The 23,811-nt window shown below is 35.8% G+C and overlaps 2 protein-coding genes and 1 pseudogene across 2 annotated transcripts; 2 read left to right on the forward strand and 1 right to left on the reverse strand.

The window, feature by feature from the left end:
• Positions 1 to 16,345: 16,345 nt before the first annotated feature.
• On the forward strand, positions 16,346 to 19,199 carry LOC105762855 (BTB/POZ domain-containing protein At1g63850). Its single transcript, XM_012580793.2, has 2 exons — positions 16,346 to 17,650; positions 18,506 to 19,199. Exons 1-2 carry the CDS (start codon positions 16,508 to 16,510, stop codon positions 18,782 to 18,784), a joined length of 1,422 nt encoding a protein of 473 aa, XP_012436247.1. The 5' UTR covers positions 16,346 to 16,507; the 3' UTR covers positions 18,785 to 19,199.
• Positions 19,200 to 19,365: 166 nt separating this feature from the next.
• LOC105761911 (protein NONRESPONDING TO OXYLIPINS 2, mitochondrial) lies at positions 19,366 to 20,605 on the reverse strand. The gene is made up of 3 exons (XM_012579847.2): positions 20,399 to 20,605; positions 20,210 to 20,328; positions 19,366 to 19,745 (listed from the first exon to the last, which is right to left on the reverse strand). Exons 1-3 carry the CDS (start codon positions 20,521 to 20,523, stop codon positions 19,726 to 19,728), a joined length of 264 nt encoding a protein of 87 aa, XP_012435301.2. The 5' UTR covers positions 20,524 to 20,605; the 3' UTR covers positions 19,366 to 19,725.
• Positions 20,606 to 20,726: 121 nt separating this feature from the next.
• On the forward strand, positions 20,727 to 23,406 carry LOC105762858 (NADH dehydrogenase [ubiquinone] iron-sulfur protein 8-B, mitochondrial-like; annotated as a pseudogene).
• Positions 23,407 to 23,811: the final 405 nt, after the last annotated feature.

The raw sequence follows: 23,811 nt of genomic DNA on the forward strand, positions 1-23,811 counted from the left end.
GATCCATTTTTTATTTTATAATACTTTTTATTATGTTATTTATATATATATATTATGTAATTTATAACACATTAAAAAAATAAACCTATACTAAATATATAATACTACTCCAATGTAAACATTAAAATAATGTTCAGATAACTATATAAAAAATTTTAATAAATAAAAAATGTATAGAATTATTAAAGATTAAAACAAAATAAAATATATATTTTTTTAAAAAAAATTTAAAAATATGGGCGGACCTAAAATGGGCTTGGGTTAATCTTTTGCACATATGGTCGGGTTTGGATAAGCATAAAGTATGTTAATATCATACTTAGACTTGACTCAAACTCAGTCCATGAACACCTCTACCTACAACCACTTCTCCAGCCTCCATAGCAACCGCCACCCTCTCTTCTTTGCCCTCTTGTTGTATCAACACGTACTAACTTGATATGCAAAGTTTAGGGTATTTTTTAAAAAAAATTATAAAGTAACTGTAAGAAATTTTAATGGAACTCGAAAACTAATCTGATTCTGGGTTCAGAAAACAAATAATAATAGCTTAATTAAATTTTATATAAAGTCTAGGTGATGTTTTATGTTTCATAGGATTGACTTGGAATATGGACTAAGGGAGGACAGTAACTATTCCGTGGGTGTTGGGCTATGGGGAAACACAACGGTGCCCCACGCTTGTGCGAGTGCAGTGTGCTTTGTTAAGTGTTCATTCGGTAATCCTCAAATGGGTGTGTGGTGTGGTCCTACTCCCGCGCTTCGCTTCTACACTTTGCCTGTCTGTTTACTTACGTTTCAATCCAATAAATCAATTTTAAACATAGGTCCACCCTCAACAATTTCCCATCATTCCCCCCTTTGATTCCAATCTGCAAAACTTTTGCAAACCTTATCGTTTTCAGAAACCACTAGAGCAATTATTTTATACAATCAAATAATTTTAACCTTTTAAAAATCAAATTTAAAGGATAACTTAATAATTATATATGAATTTTTATTTTAATAGACTTCGAGAATTTTTATTTGATATCAATGTATATAAAATATTAATTTTGGTTTAGTGTTTGCTAATCATTAATATCGGCACCATTTTATATTTACTTATTGTCTAGACGAATAATTATATTTACTCAACATAAAATTAATTAGAATTATTTTTTATACAATTGAATTAGAATCATTGTTTTCATAATTGGACCAAAGTTGGGTTAAGAGCCGGTCAAGCTATTATCCAAAATAAAGGGTTAAATTATTGACCCATAAATCGATTATTTATTTTTGAATATATATTTTTAATTTTTATTCTTTATTTAATTGAATTAAACAAATAGACTAAATCAAGTATCAATTGTCTAACCTATTCGAACACAAACCTTCATTAGATTTTGTCAACTGTAAACAATTTTTGTTGAATGTAAAATGCTACATTAGAAGGTATCATACAACCATAAGACTAATTTAAATTGAATTATTATGACTTTATGATGCATCTTTATTTTTATTTTTGAAACTAAGATTAAGTACTTTATTAATTCTAATGATTATTTATTTTGTAATTGAATCATTAATTCTACACATTTGTTAAAGAATATATTATAATAATAATAATAATAATAATAATAATAATAATAATAGAATTTGATTTGAATTGTACCAAAATTGAATTGGACGGGGAGAGGTGGATGTGTATGCATGAAATTCTGTGAATTCCTATCGTAAGGCCTAGACCCAGAGATGCATTATTATGGGGTCATTCACCCAGTGGTGCCTATATCACTATATCGGGTTATTGTTGAATAGCTTTTACACCGATATCCAATGATTCTAGGTGTCGATCTCGTAAGACTTGTTTTAGCTGGCACTAATGATGGTTTGTTGAGTTTTGATGCAGGCAATTGCATAGATGGTTCAGGTTTAGGCTAATTTACCAAAAAAACACCCTTTTTTTTCTTCTAAATTTACCGAAATGGGCCGATTTTTTGATTATTTACCAGAATGATCCATTTTCTGGGAAATCGCGTCCACGTCAGCGCGATGTCAGGGTACGTGTCAGGACATCGCGTCCACGTCAGCGCGACCTACTGACGTGGAAGGAAATCACGACCTGCTGACAACTTCTGTTGACTGGCTGTTTCTCGGATATCTATATTGTTCCGTATTCTAGTGGAGCAAGGTCGACCCTTTGGTTTGCGACGCAATTCTCTATCCGGTAACAGCTTAAAAGGAGCAAAAGATACGGGCGGCCACTTACGTTCATCTGGGACCGATGGGAAAACGTGTCTCCATACGTTGTACATGTTTTCTAATTTGTACACTTCGTCCACATAACTCAGCGGATCCAGACGGAGTTTCTGACAAGATGCAATAACATGAGTGCATGGATAACGAAGTGCATCAAACTTCCCACAGTCACAAGTCCTGTTTCGCAAGTGTACATGATATTGCCTTCCAACAACACCTTGGTGCGGTCTGTCAAACTCCGTCACGCGAAACCATAAATTGTCTCGATCGTGACACACTGTGTGCGTGATGTTTGCCCTCGCCTTCGCCTTGTTAATTTCTTGAACTACCTTACTGCACCATACATGGCCACCCTGCATCTGACCTGCATAAGTTCTTTGCCGCTTTGGAAATAACGCCGCGTAAACGGAAATATGTCTCGCACAACCGATGTTATCGGTAGATGGCGCGTTCCTTTAAGAACAGAATTTATGCATTCTGCCAGGTTCGACGTCATATGGCCATATCGTAGGCCTCCGTCGTATGCTTGTGCCCATTGTTCGAAACGTATGTTACAAAGGTAGTCCGCCCCTTCTTCGTTTTGGGATCGTAAAATTGCCAACATCTCGTGAAAACGATCTTTATTTATTTCATACCCTGCCAATATAAGTTCATAGTGAATATTTTATACCACTTCTACCAATAAAACTAATTCAAATTGACAAACGAAATAATACAGTTATAGAGTAAATACCCATGTTGGTCACTTGTCGTTGTTCGCTCTTAGATGGATATTGCCTGTAGTAGTTCGAAGCAACGTGTCTTAGGCAATATCTATGGTGTGTGCGCTGCCACAAGCTTCCCTCTCGATCAAATGCAGCTAGTATATCGGCGCCCCGATTTGAAATAACACAGATATCAGGTTGGGGGCACACATGCCCCCTTAACCTAGAGAGAAAGAAATCCCAATCATCAGACGACTCCCTCGGTGTTATTGCAAATGCAATTGGAATAATTCTCCCACCGCCGTCCTGTGCCACTGCAACCAATAGCAGATGAGTATACCTACCGAACATGAAGGTACCGTCAATTTGTACCAATGGCTTGCAGTATGGAAATATGTCTCGGCATTGCTTAAAGGTCCAAAATAGGCGTTTGAACACTTGGCATCCACGTAGCAATCGGCCGTTGTAGTACGCATGTTCCGTTTCAAGGTCTGTGATGGCACCTGGGACGTATCTCTCTAGCACCTGACACCACTGCCATATTTCATTATATGAGGCGTCCCACCCACTATGCAGCTTCTCCAACACCTTTTGCTTAGCTATCCAAGCCTTGCGGTAAGAGGGCGTGTACCCCATTTGGCTACGAATATTGGCAATTATCACCGACACTGAAGTCTTAGGATCTGCTTTTATCGTGGGCAGTATCAAGCTAGCCAACATAGCTGAATCCATTTTGGGATGATCTTGTGAAACACCTACAGAGAGAGTACATTAAATAATGCAACATTGAAAAATAAAATTATTATTCAGATACATTCAATACTGTACCTGCAGCACATGTATGTGGACCTTTGTACTTTTTAATCTCCCACAACCCTGTCCTTTTCCTTAACGAGGCGACCATTTTCCATGAACATGTGTCGTCTTGCACCGCACACTTTGCCTCAAACTTATCAGATTTTGATTTAACGACGTGGTAATTAACGCCGTTTTTGATGCTATGCTGTTTCAAAGAACCAATAAAACTATCTTTATTGGTAAACTGATTACCAACTTCAAGTTCACCGAAATCTACCCCAGAACTTGTACGATCGCACATCTGGTGTGGTAGATCTGGAAACTCTAACGCATCATCCGCTGACAGATCGACATTATGCATGTGGGCTGGAGGTGAGTATTCTTTGAATCGTGGATTTTCTTCATCATCTGAACTCCTTTCACCATCTTCACCTTCTGTTGGAATAGGCTCCGGTTTAGAAAATAATCCCGCCTCTACACCATCTGGCCCGAGCTCTCGAGGTGGATCCACATCGGAGTCATCTTCTAACCCACAATCATCTGCAGCGTACGACGTCCCCTCACCGATTGATGTCATAGGTAGTACGTCATCCCTTCTTCTGGCATTTGATAACGTCCCCAATTGGATGTAGATTGCCATCCACTAGAACTTGATGCAGTTCCCCAGTACGTATTTCCAGCGTCAAACGTCGAGCCACCGACGTACATGTCCCATCCACCGACAGAGTGTCTTGCGAGGGATGTGCATTCGACACCGCTACCGAACATGGGCTGTTCCGTATTTTGTAACCCGCTAACCGAGTGTCGGCCAGGGGTCGTGTATACATCTCGAACACCGGACGGAAGTACATCAGTTGGTGACGTAAATTGTACATATAACTCAATATAAGTTGCTCCGCTAGCAAGATGAGTCTGCACCATTGCCTCCAAGCTACGAGCACATTTTATGTCGAACGAGTCATATGTCACCGAATCAACACAAGAACAAAATCGATACGTGATTGACAGAACTTTCATTGGCTTCGTTTCGAATATTTTACGCCTAATTCTTTTACGAAGTTCTGTCAAATCTATGTTCTGGTTAAATGACAGTCACATCGTATTCTCCAAAAAAAAATAACACCATTCTCGGTGTGGCAAACCTCACCATCGTAATAAATAACAGCACTAATACGTTCACTCATTTTGAAACTCTAACTTTCTTAGCCTCTCTAAAATGTTTCTACTATGACTTATGCATTCTAAGAATATTTTCTGCCTAATTTATAGCCTCAACCCAAACTTGCTACTGTAGCAAAATCGCGTCCACGAGGGCGCGATTTTATACTATTTGCTTAGAAACGTCAAAAAAAATTTTATTTCTTACATGACCAACTATAGCGAAATCGCGTCCACGAGGGCACGATTTCACAATTTCTTCTCAAATAGCATCCTGTTAGAAGCGATTTTATACTATTTGCTCAGAAACGTCAAAAAAAGTTATTTCTTACATGACTAACTGTAGCGAAATCGCATCCACGAGGGCACGATTTCACAATTTCTTCTCAAATAGCATCCTGGTAGAAGCGATTTTATACTATTTGACCAGAAACACCAACTCGAAATAATTTATTCCGGGACCCCTAAACCTTAAAAAGCCTGCACCCTAAACCCTAAAAGCCAGAAAACCCAAAATTGAAATCAACGTCAAAATCGCGTCCCCGGGAACGCGCTACGTGGCAGGACATCGCGTCCACGTCGGTAGCGACTGCCGACGTGGACGCGATGTCCCGACACGCACCTCGACATAAGCGGCGTGGACGCGATTTCCCGGAAAATGGACCATTCCGGTAAATAATTAAAAAATTGGCCCATTTCGGTAAATTTTGAAAAAAAAAGGGCTTTTTTTGGTAAATTAGCCTCAGGTTTACTGTGTAGCAAGAGGCAAATCTTAGGGGAGCCCCTCCCCAAATGAAAAAAAAATATATTTTAACACCTTAAGTTAATATATAGTAAAATTGAACTTTTAACTTTCAAAAAAAAAAATATGTTCAATCCTATAAAAATAATGAAATCATAAAGAAATATATGATAAACTCTTAAAAATTTATAATGAACTTAATTTTTTTTTTTTTGATTCACCCCAATATGTGGCTACTTCATAAGGAAATTTTCACAACCTTCTTATGGCATTTATGAAGACATCACTTTGGAATATACGCAAGACTTTCAACATGAAATTTTGATGTACAACTTGTTGAAAAGGCCTTTATTGCCAAGAACTCGAGGAGAAATACACTGGCAGCCCCCAGTGGGTTCAACAATGAAGGTTAATATAGATGCGGCCTATGACACATCGAGCAAATGAGTGAGCTTGGAGGCTATAATGTGCAACCTTGATGGCCGGGTGGACCATGTGACGCGTGGTCGTAGCCTACAGTGCCATTTATACTATGTGGAAATCTAGATTTTATTGCCAAGCTCCACACCAAGAGGGACAGTGCAATGCGCTGGTTTGGAAACTGGATCCCTAGTGTCTACCCTTGCTCTATGACTGTATTGCTTAATTTCTCTTTAAACACTTCTATTACAAAAAGAAATGTATTTATAATTGACCACATATTTACCATAAGAAAAAATCTATAACTCTTAATATTAATGGATGATCATAATTGTATGCTAATATGCTAATTTAATGATATGTATAAATTTTATGTAATTACCATTGGAAGTGGAATAATAAAGATAAAGTAAGAGATGGACAATAATTTCCCTTTCAAAGAAAGGAGATAATTTATGTTCTCAATGTACGAAAAATGGTTTGTCATGTATTTATCGTGTATCCGAATATTTTATTATTCAATTAATTCCTTAAGAAAAGGAAATATATATCTCGTAGATAATATAACAACAAATATTATCCTTAAGGATAAAAATAAATTTCTTGTTTAGTAATGAAACAAACAAATCTTTAGTGGTAGCTCTAGAAGAGCTAATATATTGTTACCTTATGTTCAATGTGGCAATGGAATATGTTAATATTTTGTAATACAATGGTTAGAAGAGCTAATACATTGCTATCGGAGAAACAAAGTCATAGTTAATGCATTATGTTCTAGCCAGTCTCAAAGAAAGCATTATTTTTTAAAAAATATTTGTTGTAACGGATATCATATTGAGATTGTGGACTATGAGACAATTAATTTTATATATTATGTTAAAGTTGTGTGACCCAAATTCTAAGAGATTGCTTTGCTTGCAAGTCAAGTTAAACAAAATATATTTTCTTTCTAGAAGATTTAATATTTATGAGTAGAATATATTTAGCATTTATTAGCATAATATATTTGACTTTGATTAGAATTAGGTTTTTTCAACCTATAAATAGATGTAGTCAAAACTCCTTTTGTAATCATTCAAATTTGACATAGTGAATTTTCTTCTCCTCTGCCTGTGGTTTTTTTCCCGAAAGGGTTTCCACGTAAAAATCTGTGTGTTCTTTATTTTTATTTCTCTTTTCTTTACGATATATTAGCATTACTGACGTTCTATTTTCACAAATTGGTATCCGAGCTTCTAGGTTGTTCATCTCAATCACGGTAATGGCGTCTTTGAAGTATGAAATTTCGCTGTTGGATCGCAACACCAGATTTGTGTTGTGGCAGATTAAGATGCAAGTATTTCTTGTGCAGATGGATCTAGAGGATGCCCTACTAGGGATAGATAATATGTCTTCGACATTAACAGATGAAGAGAAGAAGCGTAAGGATCGAAAGGCGTTAACACAATTACATTTGTATTTGTCTAACGAAATTTTGTAGGATATGATGAATGAGAAGACCGCCGCTGCATTATGGAAGAGGCTAGAACAAATATGTATGTCGAAAACTCTAACTAGCAAGTTGCATATGAAGCAGCGTCTTTATACTCATCGTTTGGAGGAAGGTGCGTCTGTGCACAAACATTTAACAGTTTTTAAAGAAATTCTCTCAAACTTGGAGGCCATAGAGGATTAGTATGATAAGGAAGATCTAGGGTTGATTCTACTTTTTCTGTTGCCCTTGTCTTATTCAACCTTTAGAGACACGATTCTATATAGCCGCGAGTCTCTCACAATTGATGAGGTTTATGATTCTTTGACCTCGTATGATAAGATGAAGCAACTTGTGGTTAAACTGACTCTAAGAGAGAGAGAGTCTCATTGTTTGTGGGAGACAAGAACGGAATGTTGATGATGATTGTGGAAGGATACAGGAATGGAATCCTCGCGGTAAATCTAAGGGGAGATCGAAGTCTTCAAACAGAGGTAAAACTTGTAACTTTTACCAGAAGAAAGGGCACATTAAATCTGAATGTTATAAGCTACATAACAAGATAAAAAGGGAGGCTGTGAATTAAAAGGGAAAACAACAAGAAAATTTTGGTGAAGCTGATGTTGTAGAAGACTACAACGATGGTGAACTTCTAGTCACTTCTGTCAACAATTCTAAAGTGAGCGAGGAGTGGATCCTTGATTCGGGCTGCACCTTTCACATGAGTCCTAATCGGGATTGGTTTAAAACTTACGAAATAATGTCTGAAGGTGTTGTTTTGATAGGAAATAATACTTCGTGTAAAATTGTAAGTGTTGGAACGATTAAAGTTAAGATGTTTGACGGAGTTGTCAGAACACTGAGTGACGTATGACATGTTTCAGAATTGAAGAGAAATTTACTTTCGTTGAGTACTCTTGATTCAAAAAGGTATAGATACACAGTTGAAAGTGGGGTTTTGAAGATTTTCAAAGGTTCCCTCGTTGTGATGAAAGGGTAGAGAAAGACTGTCAAGTTATATGTTTTGCAGGGTTCTACTGTTACTGGTGATGCAGCTGTTGCTTTCTCTTCCTTGTCAGATGATGATATTACTAAACTTTGGCATATGCGCCTAGGGCATATGAGTGAGAATGACATGGTAGAATTGAGCAAAAGAGAACTTTTTGATGGGCAAGGAATTTGTAAACTAAAGTTCTGTGAGCACTACGTTTTTAGGAAGCAAAAGAGAGTTCGATTCACTAGAGGAATCCATAACATGAAGGGAACGTTAGAGTATATTCATTCTGATCTGTGGGGGCTATCTAGAATGCCTTTGAGAGGTGGAGCTAATTATATGCTAACTTTTATTGATGATTTTTCCAAAAAAATTTGGACATTTTTCTTGAAGCAGAAAAGTGATGTGTTTTTTGCATTTAAGCCTTAGAAAACTATGATTGAAAAATAGACGGGAAAATAAATAAAATACCTTCTCACAGGCAATGGCTTAGAGTTCTGTTCTAATGAGTTTAAAAAACTGTGTAAGTTAGAAGGGATCGTGAGACACATGACAGTTCGTCATACTCCATAGCAAAACGGTGTTGCAGAACGAATGAACAGAATGATCATGGAGAAGGTTCGATGTATGTTTTCAAATGCCAACTTACCAAAGTCGTTTTGGGCCGAAGCAGCCTGTACTGCATTTTTTTGATCAACCGATCTCCATCTATTGCGATTGAGAAAAAGACTCCACAAAAGGTATGGTTTGGTAATCTTGCTAACTATTCTGATTTAAAGATCTTTGGGTGTCTTGCGTATGCTCATGTTGATAATGGAAAATTGGAACCGAGATCCATTAAATGTGTTTTTCTTGGTTATAAAGCTGGTGTAAAAGGGTATAAGTTATGGTGTCCTAAAAATAGAAAAGTTGTAATTATTAGAGATGTTATTTTTGATGAAACTGCTATGCTACCTAACTTATCTCTTAAAGACTCTTCCAATAAAGAAAATGAAAAGTAGCTGGAGCATCAGATTAATCCAGAATCTACAACAGAGTCGACTCCTCAAGCTAGTACAAAAATTCAGAATAGAGTTTCTTCTTTACCACAATACTCTATTGCCAAAACAGAATTAGAAGAGAAATTAAGCCTCCAAAGAAGTATGCCAAGGTTGATCTAGTTGTTTATGCTTTAAATGTGGTTGAAGATATAAATGCAAACTAAGAGTCATCTAATTATTCTAAGGCGGTTAGCTGTGAAGACTCAGAAAAGTGGATGTTTGCTATGCAAGAGGACATGGAATCACTCCACAAAAACAAAACATGGGATCTTGTGAAACTTCCTAAAGGTAAGAAGGTTTTTCGTTGTAAATGGATGTTTAAAAAGAAAGAAGTGACTCCAAGAGTTGCAAACCCCAGATATAAAGCAAGGCTTGTTGTAAAGGGTTACAGTCAAATTCCAGAGTGGACTACACAGATGTGTTCTCCCCAGTTGTGAAGCATAGTTTGATTCAAGCTTTGCTTGGTATTGTGGTCATGCATGATTTAGAGATTGAACAGTTAGATGTAAAAACTTTATTTTTGCATGGAGAACTTGAGAAGGATATTTATATGCAACAACCAAAGGGTTTTACAGTCTCAGAAAAAGAGGACTATGTTTGCTTGTTGAAAAAGTCCCTTTACGGTTTGAAACAGTCATCAAGACAGTGGTACAAGAGGTTTGATTCCTTGATGACTTCTCATGATTTTAAAAGAATTAGTTCTGACAGCTGTGTTTACTTTAAGAAAAACAATGATGGTCCTTTTGTGTATCTACTCATTTATGTTGATGACATGTTGATAGCAGCAAAAGATAAAGGAGAGATAAGAAAGGTCAAAGTTCAACTAAGTGAAAAATTTGAGATGAAAGATTTGGGACCAGCAAAGAGGATACTTGGTATGGAGATTTTCAGATATGGAAAAGCAAGTAAATTGTACCTAAGTCAGAAGGGGTACATTGAGAAAGTTCTTTGCAGGTTCAATATGCAGAGTGCTAACCTGTTAGTACTACTTTAGCAGCCCATTTTAGACTTTTATCGGCTTTGTGTCTACAATCAGATGATGAGATTGAGTACATGTCACATGTTCTATACTCTAGTGCAGTGGGATCTCTCATGTATGTTATGGTTTGTTCACGTCCAGATTTATCATATTTAGTCAGTGCAGTTAGCAGATACATGGTGAATCCTGGTAAAGAACATTGGAAAGCAGTTCAGTGGATTTTAAGATACTTACAAGGTACTACTGATGTTTTCTTACAGTTTGGAAGAACTAGAAATTGAATCATTGGGTATGTTGATGCTAATTTTGCAGGAGACCTTGATAGAAGAAGATCTCTTATAGGTTATGTCTTTACAATCGGAGGTTGTACAATCAGTAAGAAAGCCACTTTACAAACTACAGTTGCTTTGTCTATTATTGAAGCTGAGTACATGGCGATTACTGAGGCTTGTAAAAAAATTATTTGGTTGAAAGAACTCTTTAGTGAACTCAATGAAGACCTTCAAATCAGTACAGTATTTTGTGACAGTCAGAGTGCCATCTTCCTTACAAAAGATCAAATATTTCATGAGAGAACAAAACACATTGATGTTCGGTATCATTTTGTTCGTGATATGATTGCTCGCGGTGATATTGTTGTGAGCAAAATTAGTACTCATGAAAATCCTATAGATATGATGACTAAGTCATTTCCTATAACCAAGTTTGAGCATTGCTTAGACTTGGTTGGTGTTCATTGTTGAAGTTAAACCCTTAAGGGGTTTTATGAAAGAGGTGAAAAACTTGTTCGTTGAGAACTCGTGTCAAGGTGAAGATTGTTAGAGTTGTGTGACCCAAATTCTAAGAGATTGCTTGCAAGTCAAGTTAAACAAAATATATCTTCTTTCTAGACGATTTAATATTTATGAGTATAATATATTTAGCATTTATTAGCATAATATATTTGACTTTGATTAGAATTAGGTTTTTTCAACCTATAAATAGATGTAGTCGAAACTCCTCTTGCAATCATTCGAATTTTACATAGTGAATTTTCTTCTCCTCTGCCCGTGGTTTTTTTTCCGAAAGGGTTTCCATGTAAAAAATCTGTGTGTTCTTTATTTTTATTTCTCTTTTCTTTGCGATATATTGTCATTGCCAACGTTCTATTTTCACATATTAAATCTATTCTATTAGGTAAGAATTTTGTATTGAAAAGCTATTATATTTTCCTCTAGTTTTTACTATGCATATATTTGTATGGTTAAATCATATGCAATAGCAAACCAAAAGTTTACATTAATAGTGTTGAATCACATGCATAGTAAGTTTTATTAGTCCAGATATATTAATATAGTAAGTTTATTAAAGAACCCAAAGATTTTTCATTTTAAATAATTCTCAAGTCTTCGCTTGTTCTTAAATAAGATGATTTATAAAACCTCACTAACAAAAGTTGTATTGAATCTCTTTCATTTTTAATGAATTGATTTTTAATGAAGTATGGTCTCATTTATCCAACAATAAGATGTTTTAATATAATTTTAGTAGATGGATCTACAAGATAACCTCATTTGAGTTATCGAATCGCAACCTGTTGTTTGTAAGATTACTTATTTAATGATTAGTTTTATAACAAAACTTTCAGATCATGCAAACGAAATAATTCTTGCAAGTTTGTGAGTTTATTTCTTGGTCTTTCAATGATTATTGTATGTTAGATTTTCGTTGCGAGTAACTATCGCAAAAGCATGTTGTTTATGTGTATAAATTAGTTTAGCAGAATTAATGATTAAATGATTCTAGACTCTAGTTAGTAGCTAAAACATTACTTGTAAGAACAAAACTTTTTATATATGTATAATGATATGAGATTTTACATGTATCAACATTTGTACACGTAATGTTAATAAATTATAATACTCCCCATTATAATTGGTTTTTGTTAGGAGTTAAATACAATCTATTTTAGAATTTTTGAATGTTAAGTTGTGTCATATTTATGTCCATTTCATCCCTTTCATCTTTGCCCTTTAACACATGAGATTTTCCCACTTTTTTGCTTGGAATGATTGGCTTGTTTGTGATAATTCTCCACACTTCATAAGCATTTGCTTAGATGAATAATTTCAACAATTTCATTGTTCTTCTCCAATAGGAATAATTTATTCCATTGAAGAGTGATGGCCTCACGATGGAATGACTTTAACTCATGCTATTGACCCCAACTTTAATGTCATTTTTCCTTATTCGAGAATGTAAGTTTTAATAATTTTTTCTCCCAATGGTGAAACCTTCAATGAAGATATTTCTCTAATACCAATTGTTAAGCTCAAGTAATTGAATAAACACCATGATGGGCTAGATGAGTGGATAATGTTTTTTCCCTTTATTTTACAAACATAGGAAGGTCTTAAGAATATCAACATAAAAAATTTATAAAGGTTTTGACCTCACTTGCCTATGTCCTCTCTCTTAGCCTTACTTGTCAAGGGGTTCTCAATTCACTATCTTGAACTACCTTTCAAAGAAAATATATATCCTTTACAACTTTATATTTTTACTTAGCTACTATTGAAGCCACTTTCACCTATCTTTTTAGGGCTAAGATATAACTGTTTTAACTTTCAAGGCCAAAATAGAAACCTCTCTTTTTATTGATGTGTTTTAATGTGTAAACAAGGAGACACTCTCTAAGGTAGGTGCTTATAAAGTTAGAGATTTCAAGAATACTAATAGAAACTTGTATAAAGATATTTAACTCAATACACTAAATATGTACAAAGAAAAAGACAAAAGAAATGAAACTTTTCTTGGATATTCTTGTAAAAGCTTTGTATTTTTGTTGGGATCCCTCTCTTTTGCTTATTGAAGTGTTGTTGAAGTGTATTTATATTAAAGAATTAATTTGTAGTTGTTTAGAGATTTTGGGGATGAAATATGACTATAAAATAAAGTGAAAAACTAAGCAGAAAAAATATACTTGTTACTCGTAAAGGATCAATCCTCTACCCCTTAAAAAAGTGCATTTGGCTACAAGTTTGGGGATCACTTGAAACAGATTTTGACTAACTCAAAAACATTAGAAACATATTCCACTATTTTAAACAAATGTTTTTGAGATTTTGAATCCTTGAAAATGTTTTAAGAGATTTTCAATAAGCTTTTAGAAAATAACTTAAGAATAATCTATAATTCCATTCTTAAATATTATTATATCAGAACTAATAAAATTTTCCTTTTTAATATAACATTTTTAAAAAAATTGCATTTTAAAATCTCCCCTAAATCATTTTCAAAATATGAATCTCTCTTTTAATAGTGGGAATCATTGTTTTCAAAACAGAACTAGACCAATCGGTTAGAGCAAAAACAGATTAGAGTATCGATTTAAAAAAAAGTTGGACCGAACTCGTGAACCGATTGAACTAGTTTTCTCTATTTTAACTTTTATTTTTTTATTTTTTATGATTTTTAATAATTTATTCAATTAAAATGAACAAATCGATCGAATTGAGAGTCGATGATTTGATCTATTTAATCACTGGCCCAATTTTAAAAACCTTCGGAAAAAAGTACATGTAAACATAAATTCATTTGAGAATAAACTTCAAGTTGTGAAATATTAACTTAATGTTGATGAATAGTTGGAATCATAATTGTAAAAAAAAAAAAAAAAAAGTTCATGAGGATGTGCAATTGGTGGCAATAGAAATAGAGAATTTGACCAGACTATGGGAGGAACTGTGCAGGCTATCTCCGAATTCCAAGGGGCCTCCTGCCTACTAATAATTTTTAGAATTACGAAGTAAGTTGGGGGAGTCAAACGACTTAAACCATCATACAAAGCAGGAAAACAAGCCAACCAACAAATTAGGATGTAATCGCCAAGTTGGCCTTAGATTTTTGTAAAACAATACTTGGTTTTTTTTTTTTTAAATTGACCCCAAAAAATGATTATTTGCAAAAATATCTAGGTGCAAAATCTATCACGAAAATGATCTAGGTACAAAAATTGACCCCAAAAAATTATCTATTTACAAAAAATGATTTTTTAAAACAATACTTCTGTTTTCTACAGTGCATTTTAGTGTCGGTCATCTCACCGTCAGCACCACCTTCCATCATCCCCTAATCATTGCCTCATGATTGCCCGGTAAATAAAAAATGGTTTTTTGTGCCGACACCGTGTTTACCAGCACCTATATGTATTTTTTTCAAATACACCTTAAAAATACTCGTATTTTAAAAAAATAAAATAATATTATAATACGTGTTTGCGTTCGGGTTGCGAACATCGGTTCATATTTTTTTTATATAAAAAGGTATGTCAGTGTTTTTTTGGTGCTAGCGTTCTCTTTGCCAGCACCGATGTGGTTTTTGAATTATTTTTTTTGCCGGCGTGCTCTGATTGTCGAGACCGGTAACTATTTCGTTCTTCTTCTTCAAGCCTTGGACAATATGACTCTTAAACCTTCAATTGCATTTTATTGGAATTGTCAATCTAATAATAAATGTAGTGTAACTCTCCATTTTCTTCTTGTCTATTTCTCTTCCAATTCTCATCTATTCCATCATTGATTTTCCTCTTCCTCTTCTTCTCTTCTTCCTTGATTGTTGGATTTTTTTTTCATCTTCTTCTTCTCTTATTCCCTTTGCCTACTATAATCAGTAAACTAAACTCAAAAGCTTTTCTTTTTCTTCTCAAATATTTAGTGTTTTTTCTCTACTGATTTTGTATTATGTTTTTCAAATATGTCTTCTCATGCAACTGAAGGCTTAGGAGTCACATTGTCCAAGGCTTGAAGAAGAAAAACCAAACAATCACCGTTCTCGACAACTAGAGCACGCAGACAAAAAATAAAATTAAAAAACCGCATTGATATCGGCAAAGAGAATACCATCACCAAAAAGACACTGACACCTTTATTTTAAAAAATTTTGAACTAGTGTCGGCAACCCAAACGTCGTCACCTATTAAAACATTATTTTATTTTTAAATATTTTTTAAAATATGAGTATTTTTAAGGTGCATTTGAAAAAAATATATACAAGTGCCAACAAACACAATGTCAGCACAAAAAAATATTTTATATTCACCGGGCAATCATGGGGCAATGATCAGGGGATGATGGAGGGTGATGCCAACGGTGAGATGATCGGCACCAAAATGCACTGTAGAAAACAAATCATTTTCGTGATAGATTTTATACCTGGGTCATTTTCGTAAATAATCATTTTTTTAAAGTGAATTTTGAATAGAGGTGCTCATGGGTCAAGCCAGGTTGGGTTCGGGCCAAAATTTTAGACTCGTTTACTAGGCGTGAGCTTGACCCGAAAAATGGACCTAAAATTTTGCTCAAGTCCGACCCGGATAAAAATGTTAAAACTTGGGCCCAACCCGAATCATAATAATTTTTTATATTATTTTATATATATATTTTTAAAAAATATAATACATCAAAAATACTAAAAATATTAAAATAAATATTTCCCAACCAATTAAAAATAAATTTAAAAAACATATGTATACTTAAATAACATTAAGATAGCTACAAATTAACAATCAAATACCTTTAAAATAGTAACAAAATTAACAATAAAATAAGATTTATACAATAACAATAAAATAGTAGCAATATAATAGTGAAATGGTAACAAAATAGTAGGAAAAAAAAAAAGAAAATTGCAAAAAAAATTACAGTTCTTTATATATTTGGGCCGGGCTGAAAAAAAGTCGTGCTGATTAGCAGGTATAGCCACAATACTTAATTGTTTGTCGGTTAGTATATATTACCAAGGCAGAAACTAGAAAAACAAACCCACCTTCATCCAACTGGTTTCTGTTTAACCTGTCCTCGTAACGTAAATAAAATTCCCAATTCTCCCTCTTCTTCTATTCAAATCCTAGACATTGTATAAATATATTCATTCAAAAACCCTAAATCAAAATTAGTAATTCCTCTAGAAACTCCCAGATGATACCAAACAGCTCCCGAAAGCGCCAGCGCCCGCCTCACCACCACGCCTCCGCTATCGTCGAAGCCTTCCCCCACAAGACCATCTCCGAATTCTCCCAAAAGCTCCCCCGAACCTCCTTCTCCTTCAACGATCCTTCCACCGCTGACGTCATCCTCCGCTTCTTCATCGACCGTTCCCCCTTTGATTCCTCCAATCCCTCCGATTCCGCTCGCCATTCCGACCTCCAGATCTATCTCCACTCCCGCGTAATCTTCCGCGCCAAATATTTCTCCGCTCTTTTATCTGATCGCTGGCAACACCAAGCAAACAACCACAATGCCGGCCATGATTCTAGAACCATTGCTAATTGTAATAATATGTTCCATTTGAATCTCGGCGTTCACGACGATCCGACCGTCCATTTAACCGTGCTTCAACTGCTTTACACCTACGATTTCCCAACCGTCATTGCCTCAGCTTCAACCGCACTCGAAATCCTCCCCGTCGCTCTCGAGTTACTCTTCGAAGATTGCGTCAAAGCATGCGTCAAATTCTTAGAAGCCGTGCCGTGGAGCGAGGAAGAGGAGAAGAGAGTTTTGAGCTTGATCCCTCTCTTGCGTGAAGAAGAATCCAAGGAACTCCTCGCCAGAGTTTCGCCGGGGGAAGATGATTTTTATGAGGAGATGTTGCATGGATTGATTGAAAAAGCGATGTATAGCCAGCCTAACATGGCGTTTGTTAAAGTCTTCGTGGCTAAGCTTCTGAGAGATTTTTCGTCGCGGGAATCAGCGAGGAGGGTTTTGGAGAGGGCGTTCGACGCGAATTTGAGGATCGTGAAGGAGAGTTTGGAGCAGTATTCGAGCCCTGATTTTAAAGGGGATCATAACGAGACAGAGGCGATACAGAGGTTGCATTTGCATACGGCGATGACTAATGGGAGGCATTTGTTGTGGCTGGTTGAGAGGATGATTGAGTTGAAGGTTGCAGATTTGGCAGTGAAGCAATGGAGTGAGCAGGCAGCGTTTACGGTGGATTTGCAGAAAGCGTTTAGGGATGATGCTTGGAGGAATATTGTTCCAGGACTCCCTGCTGTCATGCTCCGCTGTACTTGTAAGCTTGCCAGTGCAGTTGCTGCTGGAACAATATTATCTTCCAGACAGGTATTGTTGTTGTTGCAATTTATTTGATTATACAAACCTGCTGGTGTTTATTTAACATTGCCTAATCAATAGATAAACGTGATGTTTTGTCGCTGTGTTCTGTAAGAGTTTGCTGGATAGAGTTCAGGTTAGGTCTGCTTGTTAGGTATGTAAATTGTTTGTTCTGGGAACTAATAGCCCAAAGGAATAAGTTGATTTCAATTTAAGGTTATGATGGGTAATTTGCAATGTTGAAGTAAGCTTATTAGTTTTATCGGCTAGGTGACCATGGAGTATGGATTGGCTATAATATGATATGTAAATGTGTTGTTAGTCAAATCTTATTTAAGCTTTGCTGTAAAAGTGATTCTGAAATATTATAGACCCCAAGAAATTTGGCTTCATCAGTCAGTTGCTGAAAGTTAATGTCTTCAGTTAACGTCTGAGTCTTTGATAGGGTAATTGTTTAATTGCAGGCCTTAATCACCCTTTTTGGGCACCTGTTAATACATTTATGGTTGAAATGTACTCCCTCATCCTAGTATTTTGTACATAATGGTCATATCAACTAGGACCTCTAAGATTTCATCTATCAGAATCATTCAACTTAATACTCTTAAGATCTAACAAGTGTAAAGGGAATACAAATATTTTTGGTTGTTAGAGTTCAAAATGATCTAAAACTAAGTTTGTCTTCTAGGCAAAAGTATGGTCTGAACATGTGTTGTCGCCATAATTGAATGATAAATTGCGGGGTACTTAAGGGTAGAGTTATATATATATTCTTACAAGAATAGAGGGTTAAGCCAATTCTTACCATCGGCTTTTTGCCCATTATGGATGGTGAAAATGAGCTGAGTCTTTGTAAACTTTCAGGTGAGAATGAAGCTTGTGAAAGATTGGCTTCCTGTTCTGATCTCAAGCAAAGACAATGTCTCACCTATGCTGCCCAGTCATAAAACACTGTACCTAGAATTGGAGGAGACATTCCTGAGAATTATCTCAACATTGCCAATGTCAGATGCACAAGTTCTGTTGCAACAATGTCTAAGCTTCTCAACCAGGAATGTTGAAGATTGCCCCCACTTGGTCACAGCTTTCAATACTTGGTTCCGCAGGGCACGTCAACCTCCTCAAATGGAAAATCTTGGTTAAAAAGAATGGTATTTATCAATGGCGATGGCATTGGTTGTAGATAGTGCTGCTTATGGAGGTTTAGTTTTCTCTCAGACTTCTGTGCATATAACTGGTGAATGATGACGCGAACTGACTACTCTGTGCATAAAACTAGATATTCCCCAATGTGTTAACATATACAAAAAAAAGAAGAAGATAATATAGCTTGAGGCTGCTATGCACCTCTTTTTCCTGGTCTTAAACGTGAAAGTTATTGTTGGCTGGAAAGGAGATAAGATTGTTAAAATTGTTCGGTTACTCGATGCCTTATAACCATTCTATGTGTTCAAAGTGAGGTTATAGCTAACAATATTTGAATATTCCACCATGCAAATAGTGGTATGTATAAATTGACTTATCAATCAAAAGTTAAATGCAGGGCTTTATTGATTTATCTCACTGCTGTTCTTTTATTAGTCAAATTACTATCTTGAGTGGTTTGAACAAAAAAAATTACAATGTAAGCAAAGTGATCTGAAATGAAAATTGATTTAGTAAATAAGAAAAGAAAACTATGCTATTAGTACACGTGTGTGTGTGTGTGTCCATTGTTTTCCTGGTTTTTCATGAATTAGGTGCACCTTAAAACATCATATTTTTCTTTTCATGTCCAAATATATATCAAATACATGAAAACTTAAAAAAAAAGTTAAGAGCAAGAAAGCTTAGAAGTTCACTTTGTAAATAAAGTAATATGGATTTTGCTTTGGGCAGTGATTCCTCCAAAGCATATAAAAGGTCTAAATCAGATGCATCACAAATCAACAACAAAACCCCCAATATGCTGCAAAGGTAGCTAATCATTTGCTAAGGCATTGGAGCTGAAGAAGTTTCAGTTGTCCAGAAATCCCTTGACAGAGCTTTCAAAAACAAAGACCCTATGCTCTTAATGTCCCAGCCCCACAAAGTATACAGCTTTGTCACAAGGGTGTTGCAAGTCCTATTTCATGAATTAGAAAACCAAGTTAGAAGTAGAACAGCTATGTTTGTACATCAAACAACATGCTTTCATGGATAGTCAAGTTTTATTCCATGACCATTAGAACCCAACATTCTAACAATGCAGATCACACGGTTGTCTTCAAATACTTCAAGCTCACAATCCGAAGCCCATATTATTACTAGAAATTAGTACATATTTTTACATATATAATTCCTCAAAACAATTACAGCTAAGAGCATCGGAAGTCAATTTCTATATAAAGTTTCTACTTTGGATTCTTGAATAACGTCAAAAGGGAACGTAGGGAAGTGAAGGACAATTCATTCCTAAACTTGCAACAAAAACTATACGGCATTTGAAACTTATACCCAATTGTAGCATAAAAAAACTTGAACCAACAGAACAACTATAACGTTGATATATTAAACAATTGTTTCTTTTTAAAGGTAAAGAAGAAAAACCTTGAGAGAGGCAGCTCCAACAGGAGGAATCGACGGCTATGCTTGATTGCAGGCGAGCAGATGCAATGGCACTATGAAGTGGCATCATCGATTCTAATCCTCCCAACGCCGAAACAATCCTTTAAAAAAAAAAAAAAGAAGTCAAGAATTTGATAAAAATTTTAGATGGAAAAAACAAAAAGCAAGTACCTTGAGGCGCGAGGGAGGGATCTTGTTGAAGGATTTGGGATTAGGCTCTTTACAGTTAGGGTTTTAGACCGAGAAGCTAGGGTCCTCGAGCCAGCCCGCATTGCTGATCCGAAAAACGACGCCATTTCTCGCTGGTTTGGAAATTGGGTGGAGAGTTGAAACAGACACCGGGAGGCTGGCAGTGGTGTCTTCCTTAAACCCTAAAAATATGGGTTCAGAGATTTGAGATCCTGAGCTCCGTCGAAACGACGCCGTTAGGTTGAAATGTTCTTCTTGGACCAGTGGGCCCTACTTTCTTTGAGCTGGACATTCATAAGTCCATACTAATGTAGCGCAGGATAAAACGACGCCGTAAAGAACTGAAAAGAGAAAATACCCGATTAATGAGGTGGGGAGGAGAAGCTTAGTTACAGTTCCGATCGAGATCAACGCCATCACCAATCAAAATCAATGGCTGCGATATTCGCTCGTAATTCTCTCAATGCTTTCCGAGCTCGACACCTCGTAAGAACTCACTTTCCTCTTCTCCTTTTGATCCATGCCTTAGATTTATATAATCATGGAATTGATTATTCATTAGAATTTGTTCATAGCCAGCGGGAATTAAAATGTTATTTTTCTGGCACCTGATAATGTACAGAAATGAAGTTGTGGAACAACGCGAGGCTCATATGTAGATTTAGGTTAGAGACTTTTCCTCTGTTGTATATAATTTTAAAATTTATTCTCTTTTGTTTTACTTCAATTTCCATAAATTAAGCTCTCGTTTTTTCCTGTTTTAATTGCTTTGTCCATCGGTTCAAAAGCTATTAAGTATTAACAGAACCTCACTGATTATTTGTCATCAACGTTGCTATGATTTTTCTGGGACTTTTATTTTTTCTTTTTGGATATTTTACTGATTCTTTTGGATTATGTATTTATAGGCTGTGTCGGGGCAAGCGTTGCAAGGTTTACAAAACTATGGTCTGCAACTCAGTTCGCACTCCTATAGCACCAAGAAAGGTCTTGCCTTACTCCCTCTTTGATCTTCCTTTTTATTATAGCTATGGCTATTTTGAAATTGGAAAAGTATTAAGAATTCTCTGGAATATGGATGGAAAGTGAAGATTATGAATTATTTTATGTTATTAATGGGGAGATAAGTTTTGAGTTTTGGAAGAGCATGCAATGGGAATAAATGCCTTTCAGTTTTCCACCACGGTTCTCCATGGAAATCATAAGAAATGCTTTAACAATTTTCTTCCATGCATGACCATCAATCCTAGTGTTTGATGGGACTTCTATTTTTAAGGCTGTTCTTTTGCTTGATATAAGATGTCTTGGTTCATGTGTGTTTTCATGTGTATTAACTGCAGATGATTTAGAAAGAGAGTAGCTTGCAAAGGAGATTTCTAAAGTCTGGAGTTCTGGTAATATAGTGTGCACTGAAATGTTTCTGTCTCTATTACTTGTTAGTAGTTCAATTTTATCTTTTTCAATTAATGTCTTTTTATATTCTTCTCAATGACAGTTTTTAAGCGAAGCATAAACACATTGTTTCTAACTGAAATGGTTAGGGGCCTCATGCTGACTCTCAAGTACTTCTTTGACAGAAAAGTTACAGTAAGTGTCCTCATGATTCTTTTCTTTGAGCTTGCATTGAACATATTATGATACAAACCTGTCTTTCTTGTACAGATTAACTATCCATTTGGGAAGGGTCCATTGAGCCCATGTTTTCGAGGGGAACATGCTCTCCGCCAATATCCAACTGGAGAGGAACGTTGCATTGCCTTTGTGAAGCTGTAAGTTCAACATTATCAGTTACCTATATTACTTTTATTTGGTGGGAATGATACCAGCATGCAGTGATACAATATGGAATGACTATTATCAACCTGGGAGAAAGTATCCCCTGCCCTCTGGTATGGACACCTGACTGGAGTGGGAGTCTGGGGGCTTTACGCCTTTTCCTTTTAGTCTGTAAGTGGTCTTAGGCATACTCGCAATTAAATGGGTGTTATGGTCACTGAATTGGTTCACCTGGTAATATGCATAAAAAAAAGTTTACTATATTTGTTATGTGTATTATCTCTATTATACCCTCTAGTTATATAGAAAGGAAGATTAGTGTCTGCTATTGCTTCTCTTGAAGAGTAAGCGATCTGTGAGAAGTTGGACCCGTCAAACTGTTCTTGGGTTTGCTGATTAATTTTCACTAATCCTATCCATTATCAACTCCTGATTAAGCTTCTCTCACTGAATGTGGATTTACTGTTATGATGTTCTCATGTAGTGATAGTGGTTTATCAGATATGCCCAGCGCAAGCAATCACAATAGAGGCTGAGGAAAGGGAGGATGGAAGTCGTCGAACTACAAGGTTCAATCTCTCTTCTCTTTTTTTTCTTTTTCCCTTTTTTCCCCCTCTTTTCTTTTATGGTTGTCTTCTTTGTCTTACATTAGTTCAACTTTGCAGGTATGTATCTACTGTGGACTTTGCCAAGAGGCATGTCCTGTTGATGCAATTGTTGAAGGACCCAACTTTGAATTTGCCACCGAGACTCGTGAGGTTTGTTTTCCTCCAATAAATCAATCACAAATGTCCATTTTCACTTGTTGGTTGTGAGGTAAATTAGGTAATCTCAATGTTGCAGGAGCTGCTGTACGACAAAGAGAAGCTGCTTGAGAATGGTGACCGATGGGAAACTGAGATTGCAGAGAATCTCAGATCTGAAAGCCTTAATTGCTGATGTTGTTCCTCTATTTTCCTTCTCACTGTCGCGGCAGCAGCTGCTTGCTTTTATAGTTGCTGAAAAAAAGAAAATGATATATGCTTGGTTTTGTTGCATATACAATTTGTATTTTGTCCATTGTGAGTTCGTGGATGAATTACTTTGTTTTTGCTACATATAAAGGCAATGATGGATAAAAGGATCCTATATTCAGGCAAAACGAGAATAGCAAGATTTTTGTTTTGTTCCTTTTAAGGAATGGATGGAATTTTAAATCAATATTATATTATGCATATTGGACAGAATGGGCATACAGCGAAACTTCTGTAGAATTTAAAGTTTGGTGCTATGATGATAATCTTCAATTTAATGGTACTGAATATTTTGGGTTTATTGATGTAGCAACAGGGAATGGTAAAGATGGGGAGTTCGAAGTAAAAGGTTTATATCTCTGATCAGATTTTCAATTTGTCAATGATGATAGTGTACTTTCTTGCATAGATGGGTAAAGGATGAGTGGGGAGGGCAGTGTGAGGGCCATGTGTGGTGGTAGGGAGGAGGAGACGGCAAGAAAAAGGAATTTGTCTTGATAAGTTTCTAAGTGTTTCTTTATTTCTGGGAAACATGTGTCAACCAAGGTTCTATGGTCTAGTGGTAAGGCCATTCGACTCTGAATACAGTAACCGAAGTTCAGATTT

The sequence above is a fragment of the Gossypium raimondii genome, chromosome 12 (assembly GCF_025698545.1).
Source record: "Gossypium raimondii isolate GPD5lz chromosome 12, ASM2569854v1, whole genome shotgun sequence".
NCBI lineage: Eukaryota > Viridiplantae > Streptophyta > Magnoliopsida > Malvales > Malvaceae > Gossypium > Gossypium raimondii.

What these genes read in the sequence shown, in the direction of transcription:
- LOC105761911 (XM_012579847.2), bottom strand. Translation starts at nt 20,523, where the DNA reads ATGGCGTCGTTTTTCGGATCAGCAATGCGGGCTGGCTCGAGGACCCTA. An exon ending in TCCCTCCCTCGCGCCTCAAG is followed by an intron (nt 20,329 to 20,398) that starts GTACTTGCTTTT and finishes TTTTTTTTAAAG; the next exon opens with GATTGTTTCGGCGTTGGGAG. An exon ending in TTGGAGCTGCCTCTCTCAAG is followed by an intron (nt 19,746 to 20,209) that starts GTTTTTCTTCTT and finishes TTCATGAAATAG; the next exon opens with GACTTGCAACACCCTTGTGA.
- LOC105762855 (XM_012580793.2), top strand. Translation starts at nt 16,508, where the DNA reads ATGATACCAAACAGCTCCCGAAAGCGCCAGCGCCCGCCTCACCACCAC. An exon ending in CAATATTATCTTCCAGACAG is followed by an intron (nt 17,651 to 18,505) that starts GTATTGTTGTTG and finishes GTAAACTTTCAG; the next exon opens with GTGAGAATGAAGCTTGTGAA.